The following is a 12,432-nucleotide window of genomic DNA, read 5'->3' as shown; positions in this document are numbered from 1 at the left end:
AATGCCGCGTCCAGCCCCATCCCACCAGCCTGCCACATACGCCACCACCCCCACCCACTTGGGTCCCACTGTTCTTGCCTGAATCTTCTGAATCAGGAACACTGTGGTCCTAGGGAACTCCAGGCTCCTCTGCCAGTTCCCCCAGAGACAGGCGGGGGTCAGAGAGAGGGGGAGGGGGCCATCCATCTCCAGTTAACCCCACCCCAAAGCAGGAGTTGACCCGCTGCATGGCTTCTCGGGCTGGGCTGGCCTGTAGGCACAGCTGCCGGGAGGATGGGCGTCCCCTGTCACCCAAGGGCTGCAGGCAGTGCAGAAGCGGATGTGCTTTCAGCTGACTGCCCAGCCTGGTGCCCCCAACAGCAGGCTCACTCCTTGTCACCTCAGCGGCAGAGTGTGGTGCCCACGTGGGAGACAGTTCCCTTGGTGGGGGCTGCAGTGATAGGCGTTCAGTCAGCTGGGGGTCCTACCCTTCCCTCCATGCCCCTGAGCCACTCGTCCCTGTAGCTCACCTGGTGCCACTCACCCCTCCTGCCCTCCCCTTCCTCCCGGCAGCCCCTCACAGCTGTGTTTCGTTGTAGGGCCCTTCACCCGTGAGTCCCAATGCCCTGGACCGCACGGCCGCGTGGCTCTTGACCATGAACGCGCAGTTGTTAGAAGACGAGGGCCTGGGCCCAGATCCCCCCCCCAGGGATAGGCTAAGGAGTAAGGAGGAGCTCAGCCAAGCAGAAAAGGTAAAGCTGGACCCTGGCAGCCAGGCAGAGCCCTCGACGAGGGGGCCCCGCTGTCCCATGCATGGCCACCGCCTCTGAGCCCCCTGACAGCAGTCAGCGGGGTCTGCAGTAAAGCAGCAGGAGGGACTTAGCTTAGACCCGAGGTTTCCTCTGCACATCAGTCACCTGGGACTCGTCTTGGATCTAGACTCCTGGGACCTTGTGGTGGGGCCTGCGGGAGGGCTCCTCACCTCAGCGACTGAAGGGCTGGGGGTGCCAAAGAGGTGTCTGGAGACCCTCTGGGGGAGCCTCCTGCGTGAGTAGGCAGCGGCAGGAGTCTCCTGGACACCTAGGAGAGACACCCAGCCAGGCCCCAGGGTTTGGCCTGCCCAGGGCCTGGCTCTCCTTGGTTCTGGTCTCCACCGGGGCCTGGGGAAGAAGCAGTAGGTAGGGTACCAGGGCGAGGGCCGGGTCAGAGCGCCACAGGGTGTTTTCTTTAAGCCCCACCCCACACACCTGGTGTTTGCTGGGCAGCTGGTGCTTTGTCCGCTAACATCTTCCAGTTGTGGCTGCCGCCCTGGGTCCGGGTGTGTGTAGTCCTCATCTCCCCCTTGGGGGCCAAAGTCCAGGATGATGGAAGACCCAGTGCAAGGCTGCCCCGGAACACAGGCACTTCTCCACCCACCTCTGGGTGCTCTTGCGCCTCTGGGCCTAGGAAAGCCCATAGCAGCCTCTCGAGCAACGGCACCGCATCAGGGTGGCAGAGCGCCCTCTCCCTGGCCTTGGCGAGCTCCATCTCCATGCTGCATCCTGCCACCTGCCACCATCCCCCTGGGCCACTGCATTCACCTGCTTTTACCATAATTATGTGAAGGGGACCAGGGGACAGGGCACATAGTACTCCAAGAGCCGGAGTTTGGCTGGGAGCGAGGAAATCCAGCCTCACCCAGGGCCCTGCCTCCCTCAGCCCCTGCGTTCTCACGGCGTCTGGCTCCTCTGAGCCCGCTCAGCTTCTGGCTGCTTCCACGTCCCTTCTCCACCCTGAAGGCTGAGGTCCGTGCTGAGCTGAGTCAGGTCCGGAGAGCCCGAACCGCCTTGCCTCTCTCCCCTCTCTCTCTCCCGGTTTCCCCGTGCCACCTCCAGCCCAAACAGAGGCTGGCAGCTAGGCTCTCATCCTGCTGCTCAGTCACTCTCCATGTGATACGGTCACCTTGTCTGAGCCTCAGTTTCCCCTCCTGCAGAGCCCTCACCTCTGAGTGCTATCACATGTCCATCATATATCTAAGGGTTCTTTAGCTTCTGTTGTGAAAGGTTCAAGGCCCTAGTTACATGCCTTCTCCTGAGGGTTAGCTTTAGATTTGAGTCTTCATCTTCCTCATAGCCATGCAGACCAGGCTGGGAGCTCGCAGTGGACAGGCCCCGGGGTGGGGACAGGCTGTGTCTCGCCGCAGCCCCCTCTGGCCTGGTTCCCTGGGTGTCTTGTTGTGTGAAGTGGGTGGTGTCACAAGCACCCTGTCCCCCTGCTCAGGCTGACGAGGCTGTGCTCTGTCTGTCCTGGGTGCTGTGCCCGTGGCACGCTGCCCTCCCGGCAGGACCTGGCAGTGCTGCAGGACAAGCTGCGAATCTCCACCAAGAAGCTAGAAGAGTATGAGACCCTGTTCAAGTGCCAGGAGGAGACGACGCAGAAGCTGGTGCTGGAGTACCAGGCACGGCTGGAGGAGGGTGAGGAGCGGCTGCGGCGGCAGCAGGAGGACAAGGACATCCAGATGAAGGGCATCATCAGCAGGTGCATCTACTGCCCCGTGAGGGCACCCGCTGGCCACAGGATGAGCCAAGCGTGTGGTGGGGGAGGGTACCCCGGGCAGCGGGGCAGGGAGCACAGGCCCCGAGGCAGGAGGCGGTCTGGAGGGTGGGCAGCCCCACACAGCGTTGTGGGTTGATGGTGGGGTACAGAGTTGCGGGTGGCAGAAATGAGGCTGGACCAGCCAACGCCAGTTCCCAGAGGGTCTGCCCCCTACCCCTGAGGAGTCATGGCACCTTGGTAAGCACTCTCAGAGTTTAGGAGCTGGATTCAGGTGCTGGGAAAGACAGCGAGGACCCTGTTCAGGGCAGGAAAAGTGGGAATGAGTGTCAGTGGGCAGAGGTGGGAGGAAGGACAGATTAACACCGAGACTTCTACCAAGAGCATCTGGGTGTGGGTGTGTCAGGGTGCCAGCTACTGAGATGGGGAACTGAAGGGACAGTTTGGGTGGGGAGGGTGCAAGAGGGGGATGCCAGCGTGGATATGCTGACTTATGAGGTACCTGGGTTATCCGGGGACAGCTGGTTTCGGTGCTGACGCTCATCTTATAAGGCTTGGTCGGGTGCTGTGTTGACTCCCCCACCTCTCTCTCCCCGCCTGTGTGGGGGCGCACCTTCCTTGGTGTCTGTAGGTGGGGAGTGCAGTCAACCCCCAGGGTCCCAGCCCTGGAGTTTGCTTCCTTATGACAGTAACACCAGGCACTGGAGGAGAGACAGTGTGCATTTATGTCTTGTTTATGTGCATGGTCTAAGACCCTGGCATCTGGAGCGGCTGAGCAGGTGTGCAGGAGCCAGGAAGTCCCTCTGGCCCCGTGGCATTAACCCTTCCCGAATTCCTCCTGTCTGGAGCGCCTGTTTCTCTGCTTCTGGCTGTTTGCTTCATTTACTTGTGGTTTTGTTCATTATGAAATGGTTAACAGGAGAACTGGGGTGACTAGAGACCTACTGTTCACTTGACCTCTGTCCCTGCTCTTGGCTCACCTCATGTGTATAGTTCCAAGGACAGAAACACTTCAACCTAACCACCTTGTGCTCCTTCTGCTTATTGTGTCTATTCTCTGAGAGGTACGTGCTATCCTGAATTCAGAGGCTTGCTTAAAACATGTATTTCTATTAACCAATACCGGTATATTTCATCCCTAACATAAATGTCAATTAGGTAGATAGTATTGTTCAAGTCCTCGGGATTCTTACTGTTTTTCCTATGTACTTGTTTACTTTTGTTCCATCAATTCCTGAAACAGGATATTGAAATGTTTAATCGTAATTATGGGTTTGTCTATTTCTCCTTTAATTTTGCTTTATGTACACTGAATCTCTATTCTTAGGTGCATACACATTTAGGCTTGTTATGTACTATCGACAGACTGATCTCTTTATTATTATAGAATCACGTGTCTTTATCCCTCATAATATTTCTTGCTCTGAAATCTACCTTGTCTGATAATATAGCCACTCCAGCTTCCTTTTGATTAGTGTGTGATATATCTTTTTCCATCCTTATACTTTTAATCCATTGTCTTTGTCCATTCAGGCTGCTATAACAAAATACCTTAGACTAGGTAATTTATAAACAGAAATTTATTGCTCACAGTTCTAGAGGCAGGGAAGTCCAAGATCAAGGCGCCAACAGAGTCTGTCTGCTGAGGGCTGTCTGCCTCACATACAGTGCCTTGTGGCTGTGTCCTTGCATGGCAGGAAGGGGTGGATAAGTTCTGTTAGGCCTGTATAAGGGCACTGATCCCATTCATGAGGACAGAGCCCTTATGACCTCATTGCCTCTCACAGGCCCCACGTGCTAATATGGTCACCCTGGGGATTAGGTGTCCACGTATGAATTGGGGGGGGCAAGAAGCATTCAGACTCTAGTTGTCATCTGTATATATGAAGTGAGTTTCTTTTACGGGCACCTTATTGTTGGGTCTTGCTTTTATCTAACAAGTTCTACCTTTTAATTGGAGTGTTTAGACCATTTATATTTAATGTAATTATTAATTATGTTTAAATCTATTGTCTTGCTGTTTGTTTCCTATTTGTACCATCAGTTCTTCCTTTTATTTCTTGCCTTCTTTTGGACTATTTTTTATGATTCCATTTTATCTCTTTTATTGACTTATTAGTTATATCTCTTTGCTGCTCTAGGGCAGGAGTTGGTAAACTTTCTAAAAAGGGGAAGATAATAAGTATTTTAGAATTTCCAGGCCATATGGTCTCTGCTGCAGCTATTCAACTCTGCTGCTGTAGCAGAACTATTTGCAGGAGGTGGCTATTTACAAACACAGGTAGTGGCCGGATTTGGCCCTTACCCTCAGGCCATAATGACAGGGACTCTGTCATTATCTTTGTTCTTCTGTGCTTAATGTACCTTTTTTCTCTGGCTGTTTATAAGATATTTTTCTTCACCACTGGTTGTCAGTAATTTGGTTATGACGTGCACTGGGGTGATTTTCTTTGCGTTTCTTGGGTCTTGGCTTTGTAGTCCCACCTCCCCCCATTCCTTCCTCTGTTCTCCTGTCACAGTACATTGGGCTGTTTTATATTTTCCCACGGCTCACCATTGCTTTGTTGTTTTCGTTTTTCTTTTTCTTTTTCCTGTGCTTTATCTTAAATAATTTCTATTACTGTGTCTTCAAGTTTGCTAATCATTTCTTCTTCGGTGTCTGATCTGCTACTAATCTTATCCAGTATTTTTTCACTCAGATATTTTTCACTTCTAGAACCTCATTTGGGTTTAAACTCCATCCATTTTTCTGCTTATCATGCTCATGCTTCTATTTTCTTGAACATCCAGAATGTATTTTTAATAGTTGTTTTAATGTCCTTGTCTGCTAAGTCTGTCATCTGTGACATTTGAATCTGGTTTTGCTGATTAACTTTCCTCATGGTTATGAGTTTTATTTTCCTGCTTTTCTGCATACTTGGTGAGTTTTGGTCGGATGCCAGGCATTGTGAATTTTACACAGTCAGGTGTTGGATGTTTTTGTGTTTGTTTAAATACTTTTGAGCTTTGTTCTGGGCTAGGATGAGGTAACTTGGAGTCAGTTTAATCCTGCTGAGGTTTACTTTTAAGCTTTGTTAGGGTGGGTCCTGCGGAGTCTTTAGGCTGCGCTGTTGAGGCCGTTTCCTTCTGGGGACTGTTTGATGTCCTGTGTCAGGACATCTTCCCCCCTGGCTGGTGGGAACGCACTGTTCCTGGGCGTGTTCCCTGTGCTCCTTTCCAGTGGTTCTTGCCGGCGCTGCTGATTTTTTCACCTGCATGCAGATCATTATTCAGTCAAAGACACAAGGGGACCCCCCTCGGGAGACGCATGGCGTTCCTCCTGCATCTTCTTCCCTCTGGCGCTGTGCCCAAAAATCCTACACCTTGACCTTCCTGAACTCCCTGTCTCCTCAGCTCAATGGGCTGCCGGCTACCGCTCCCTCTGCTTCCAGGCCAGGAGCTAGCCTCACCTTGTGGATTTCTCTTCTCTTAAGAATCATTGCCTGTTCAGTGTCTGAAAACCTTTGTTTCAGATGCTGTGTCTGGTTTCTAGTTTGTTTATTTTTAAGACAAGAAGGGTAAATGCCATCTCCTTCCAATGTCATTTCCCTTGATCCATCCCACTCCCGACACATGGGCTTCCTCAGCGTCTTACCTTCCCGTACCAGGTAACCCACCTCGCAGGCCCCACCCCGCCTGCTCCCTGCCCCCTGCCCCCGCCCCGCGGCCCTCACGGCAGCCCTGAGCGCAGCAGCGCCCCAGCTCCCTGGCGTCTGTGGCAAGTGGGCGCAGCGCTGGCCCAGCTGCAGGGGGGCTGCACTGGGCCGGAGGACTTGAGAGGGTAGGGACAGAAAGAAGCCTCCAGAAACAATGGGCTCATCTGAGAAGAGTATGTAGAGCGAGGAGAACGGAGGCTGAGGCCAGAGCCCTGTGGAACCATCATGTCACAGGGCAAACAGGACAAGATGGGAGACAGGCAGCCAGAGAATATGGGGGTCCCAAAGCCAAAGAAGGGAGTGGAAAGGTAGGAGTGCCCAGCAGTGATAGGGCCTCGGGGACGAGTCAGGAGGGACCAGGAAGGCTCCCAGGGAAGAAACAGCCAGGGACAGAGCCAGCCTACCTGACCTTCAGGTGTCTGATACCAATGTGTGAGCCCCCCGACCCCTACCCAGGAGAGGCAGTGCCTCCTGCTCTCCGCTCCACGGACCCAAGCATCCTGCTAGCACAGCTGCAGCCACGCGGTGGGGAGGCTACCCATCTGCATGTCTGTGTCCCTGCTGCCTCGTGAATTCCTTGAGGGAAAGGACTAGACTCCATTCATCTCAGTACCTCAGGCGCCCAGCACAGAGCCCACACTACCTTATGAATATGGTGGGGCGGGGGTGGAGAAACTTCTAGAGCCTTTCAGGACCTTCATCTTCCTACCCATACTACGGGTGCTACAACACAGCACCACCTGCCTCACTCTGGAGCTTGTGAGGCTCTGACACCCCCCCACCCGTGTTGGCTCCTGGAAGGACATCAGGAAAGGGCAGCCCCAGGGGCTTCTGGGGATTTGGGAACAGGGTCATGGGGGGCTGAGGAGCATGGAGGTGAGGAGGGAGCAGGCACAGCCCAGGTCAGGTGCTGGGGGCAGCTGGAGGGCCTCTGCCCCAGGCAGGTCCCACACTAGGAGAGCCCCCCTGTGCAGGCGTGATGGGCAGATTCCCACGGCATCCCCAGCCTGTCCCTCCAGTGCCAACCTGACTGTCCCTGTCTCTGGTTGCAGGTTGATGTCAGTGGAGGAGGAACTGAAGAAGGACCACGCAGAGATGCAGGCAGCTGTAGACTCCAAACAGAAGATCATCGATGCTCAGGTGGGGGCTCTGGCCCTTTGGTCGGCCACAGGTGTTGGAGCACCTGGGATTAGGAGGGGGTGACTTTGGCTTCTCCACATCCTCCGTCATGCCTCACCACAGAAGCTGAGGGGATAGTAAGAGACCAGGATCTCTGCCCTGAGAAGTCAGATCTGTGGTCTCAGTGGGCCACAAGCTTACTAGGACAGGTTGTGAAAGCGGAGGGGCAGCTCTTCCTCTGATGGGGCACCTGGTGGGTATAGTCTTTCACCAGGGGTGCTGACCAAAGAATGGAAGCTACTTGCAGGGGAGTGGGGAAGGGCTGGGGGCGTGGTGGCTGGGCAGTGGAGCAGTGGGGCTCTCATTTGGGGCTGTGGCTTCCAAACTGCATTGAGGGGGAGACGGACAGGGACTCTGGTCCCAATCTCCTTCACTCAGGGTTACCTCATTTTCCTGGGAATAGGCCAGACTTTGCTCAGACTTCGCAAGAGCTGTGACCTCTGGGCTTGTCACATACACACGTGTGAGCCGTAGGGGCCTTCAGCAGCCGATAGCGCTGCTGGAGCTGCCCTGTTTGGGATGAGAGGCAGGCGACAAGGTCTTCGTCCGTGATGGCACAAAGGCCTGCTGGTGCCCTTCCCGCCCTGCACGTGCTGCACCCCTGTCCTCTGTGTCCCCTCCAGGCCGTCCCCTCCTGGCCCTCCCAGTGCTTCTCGTAGGTGCACAGGGCCTCAGGGAGACCCCTGTCCCGTCATGGTCCTCGCTGGGGCGCAGGAGCTGCGGCCCCCGCTAACCCCGTCCGTGTTCACAGGAGAAGCGCATTGCCTCCCTGGACGCCGCCAACGCCCGCCTCATGAGCGCCCTGACGCAGCTGAAAGAGAGGTACAGCATGCAAGCGCGTAACGGCGTCTCCCCCACCAACCCCACCAAATTGCAGATTACTGAGAACGGCGAGTTCAGAAACAGCAGCAATTGCTAACCTGCCTGAGGAGAGGGGGACTGGTGGCCAAGGGCAGGGTCCTGGCCTGGGGAGGCGCCCCCACAGTCACAGCCCGAGCGCGGGTGGCAGGAGACCGAGTCTCCCCTCCCCGCCGCCGCTGTCCCGGAGGCGGCCGCAGAGGGAGCCTCGAGAGACTGAAGCAGCGTGAGGCGGGTCACCAGCGCTCCCCCTCCGCTTCCGGCCCGAGGAGCGTGTTGGGTGCAGGCAGAAGAGACTGCAGGCTGGGGTGGGGACAGCCTGTTGGGGCAGGGACCTGCCAAACACATGTCTGTTGATTACCGAATGTGGCGTGTCACCTTGTCCTCCTTGACCTGGCCGAGTGCATGTTCCCCGACCCTTGCCAGGGAGGGAGCTGCCCAGAGGGGTAATGAAGGGGCCAGGGGCCCGCTCCTGTGGCTTCCCCTCACCTCCTCGGGGCCCAGGACTCCCTGGCATCCAGGCCCTGCCCTGTGGGCCCTGGAACGGGGCAGGTTGGTTGGCAGGCAGGGAGTGGGGTGGGAGGACCGGTCGGTGTCCCTGCCTGTCTCCACCCTGTGCACCTGCCACTGCATGCAGCCTGTCAGGACCCTTCCTGGCTGTGAGGACCCAAGGATGCACACCCCGTCTGTCCCCAGACCCCCCACCTCCTTCCCTCCCGTAGTTGCGTTGCCACATAGACCCGGTGAGGATCCTGGCTTTTTCTTCCGGGCTCTCGTACCTGTGGGGAGGACGCACGGCGTCCCACACCTTCCACACCGGCCCGGGCTGCTGCTCTGGAGCTCCCAGAAGCCAAAGATCTGGGCCGAGCTGGCCACATGGCACCGAGCATCGTATCTGCCTTCTCCTGGGGCCCAGTGCATCCAGGGCACAGTGGCCCTGTAGGGAGTGGCCACCTGGTAGTCACCCTGAGAGAAAGGTGATCTCTTCTCTAATTGGTGGTCTTAAAAAACTTCTAATGCCCGCAGGCCCTGAGAAGGTGGATAACTGTGATTTTTTTTCCTTTCACAGTATGCATTAGAAACAAAAGCCCGCTTGCTCGCTTGCTGGAACACAGGGGCCTTTTAAATTGAGCGTGCGCACTGCATGGGAAATAGCGGCCCTGGAGGATGTTAGACTTGCTCCCTCTCCAAGACAGCAGCAGCCTGCACCAGGCCCCGTGCGTGCGGCCGGCGGCCTCCTCACCCTCCCCGGTCCCCCAGCCAAGGACCCAGGCGCTGCAGACAGGGGAGGGGCTCACCCCACCGCTGGGGCCGGTTTTCCTCAGCTCTAGGCTGTTCTGTAGCTTATCTGTGCCCCCCCATACCCCTTGCAGGACGTAGATGGGCAGGAGCGTGGGTCTCTCTCGGCCCCTCTGTCCCCCAGCCCTACAGATTCCAAGCCTGGGGTGGGAGCTGGGACCTTTGCCCAGGTAGCAAAGCCAGGGCTGGGCAAGCTGCAGGAGCCGCCACCTCTACCCCTGCAGCTGGAATGTGCCAGGTCCCCACCTAAAGGGTGGAAGTGTGGAGGGGCGGCCCAGAGCCACACTGCACCCCATCCTGGGCTTGTGGACAGGGATGGCAGCTGCCCTGGGAAGGGGCTTCTACTTGTAACTGCAGTTCTGTTAGGCTAGAGACAGACCAGGGCTCCTAGACCTCCTGAAGAAAGGAGGTGGCGACTGAAGCTCTGCCACCACCCCTCCTGCCCCACCCCTCTGTCCTGTCCCCGGCACACCTGCGTGTCTCCGACCAGGGTGGCGCCACAGGCAGGGCCTGGCTCCAGTCTTGTCCCCTGCTGCCCAGTGAGCCCTGCCCTCCCTGCCCAGCCCCCTCCCACCGATGCCTCATAGAGCGACCTCTGACTGAGCACCCTTAGCAATACGGGGACGGGGTTCCCAGGGCCCGGACAGCAGCGCACAGAGGCCAGCGCTGTGCCCGGTGCCGGCGGCCCTCGGCTTGGGTTGTGAGCTCTCAGGCCGAGAGCCTTACTTACCTAGTGCAAAAACTGTAAAAGTGTACAGACTCTCCACAGATTTTTATCTTAATTGCAAGTCTGACGATTTTTGTAAATGTTCTTGGTGTTTGACTGTAATGTAACTATTCACCTAATGGTTGTACATAGTCCTTTGGTCCTGGTGCTGCCGAGGGCTGGCCGGGACTGCTGCTCTCCGATGGTTTTTATTTTATTTGTTAATCTAGAGAACAGTATTGGGCAGGAGGAGGAGGAGGTTTGGGATCTGGTGTTTGTTCCCTGCCTGTGGCAGTTGTCTGTTGGCTTTGCAGCGCACTGTCTGGGTGGAGGCTGGGGGGGACATGCGCCCTGACTGGGCCGGTAGACGGGGGCTCCTGTCTGAGGCCACAGAGGTCCCGCAGGGAAGGGGGGTGGAGGGAAGGACGGTCCTTGCTCTGGGAAGACCATGGCCCCAGGGTGCCCTGGTCACCAAGACTCAGACTCTGCTGGAGGACGCTGTCCCCCTCCCCTGCCAACACTGAAGCCTGACTTGTGCTTAACTTTTACGTTCAGGGTGAAGGAAACTGCCAAACCTCCCCTAGGTGAAGACTTTCTGACTGCCCAGAACGGGGGTGGGGGACCAAGGGCAGAGCTCCACACACACCCCTGCCCCAGAGCGCCTGTCCCGGGGTGCAGCCCTCCTCACCCCGTCCGTCTGCGGGAGCTGGCCTGTCCGGGAAGCAGCCCCGCTCTTTTCTACACACTCAGCCACAAAGCCACCCAGCCCCCGCCCCCCCTTTTGTAAGTATGTGAAAAGGAAAAAATGCAAACGTTGGAGTTTGGCTGGAGCTCCTCCCTCCAGCTGTGACTTTTAACTATGTAATAATGTACAGAGAAAGTTGTTGGTGTTCTGAGATTCCGTGTGGCTGTGCAATTTCTGTACATTTGCAATTAGAAATATTAAAGATTTATTTAGCTATTTTAAGCCTGGCTCGCCTCTCCATTCAGCTGTGTCTTGGGTGATTTTACAGAGGTGACTGAGTCCTGGGCTGATACTGTACTCTACCAAAGGGACCCCAGCACTTGGTCCACTCTGGAGGCAGCTGTGGGCAGGGGAGACCCCTAAAGCCCATGTCAGTGGTCTCCCCTGGGTTGGTGGTGGTCTCCTGGCCAGCTCTGCTTGCTGGGTGATCCCTCCTCGGGGTTGGAGTCCTCCTTGCCAGGGAGTGGAGCAGACAATCTCTTAAAGGCTCTCACCTGGCTCTGACATGCTCGGGAGTGAGGTCTTTGCTGGTCCCGCTGCCTCCCAGGAGAGGGAGTGGCCGCTACACATCCCCTGCAGACACCGGCTCTGCTGGGCTCTGATTAAACACTCTCCATCCATTGGAATCTGGGTGTCGGAGGAAAGAAACCAGGGAAGAGAAGATGTTGGCCCAGGGTCACCAGCAAGTCATGGCTGAGCTGGACTAAACATTTCCAACCTCCAGTACCTGGAAAGCCCGGCTCAAGCTTTCCCATCCCAGACCCACCTGCAAGGTGGAACCCGGGGCCCTAGCTGGGAACAAAGCAGCCCCCACGTGCCTTCAGCGGCACCTACTGCACCGGAGACCTTCAGCCCAGGGTCCTGCTCGGGGTCCCGTCCTTCAGTGCACAGTAACCCCTGGGGTGAACACGTGGGGAGCCTGGCTCTTGTGGATACAAGGCCTGCTCTGGCCCGAGCCCAAACCCCTCAGACCCTGGACACCACTCAGGCCAAGAGCCAGGGGAAGGGACACATCTGGTCAAATCGCTGGATGGAGCCCCAGGTCTGTCACCTGCACAGGTGCCTCAGGGTCCAACCAGGGATTTGGGCTCCGCATGTCCAGCCCGGCCTTCCCCAAGAAAAGCCAGTGGGAAGTGCGGTGCAGCAGGACTGCCACTGTGCACTGTGCACCCCACCTGCCATCTTCCAGCACCCTAGCCTCTCAGGCACTCCCCCTCTGCTCTCCCAAGAGGACCCCGTCCCCCACAGCCAGCCACCCCCGGGGTCCACCTTGGGCTGCTGTCACCACTGACCCTGGAAGAGCATCATCCACACTGCTCTCTACACAGCCGCTTCCTTCCCTCTGTCACACCCTCATCTACATCAGCGCCCCATCCACAGACGGGCCCCCTTCCCCCCAGGCCCGTTGTGTGCTCGCTGCCTTCCCCACCTAGACCCTG

The 12,432-nt window shown here is 56.8% G+C and overlaps 1 protein-coding gene across 12 annotated transcripts in view; it reads left to right on the top strand.

The window, feature by feature from the left end:
• The window catches only part of LOC123646478 (DAB2 interacting protein), a 163,565-nt gene extending 152,350 nt beyond the window's left edge, over positions 1-11,215 (top strand). For 9 of the 12 annotated variants that reach the window (XM_045563508.1, XM_045563497.1, XM_045563500.1 and 6 more), the window contains 4 exons: positions 579-731; positions 2,303-2,496; positions 7,259-7,346; positions 8,137-11,215. In XM_045563508.1, coding sequence (XP_045419464.1) covers positions 579-731; positions 2,303-2,496; positions 7,259-7,346; positions 8,137-8,304 — 603 coding nt within the window. In that variant the 3' untranslated portion in view covers positions 8,305-11,215. The remainder of the gene's footprint in view (positions 1-578; positions 732-2,302; positions 2,497-7,258; positions 7,347-8,136) is intronic. The other 3 variants (XM_045563504.1, XM_045563503.1, XM_045563505.1) reach the window with 2 other exon arrangements.
• Positions 11,216-12,432: the final 1,217 nt, after the last annotated feature.

Source organism: Lemur catta, chromosome 10 (assembly GCF_020740605.2).
Source record: "Lemur catta isolate mLemCat1 chromosome 10, mLemCat1.pri, whole genome shotgun sequence".
Taxonomy (NCBI): domain Eukaryota; kingdom Metazoa; phylum Chordata; class Mammalia; order Primates; family Lemuridae; genus Lemur; species Lemur catta.
Note: the sequence above shows the minus strand (reverse complement) of the source record. Positions and strands in the feature narration are given on the sequence as shown.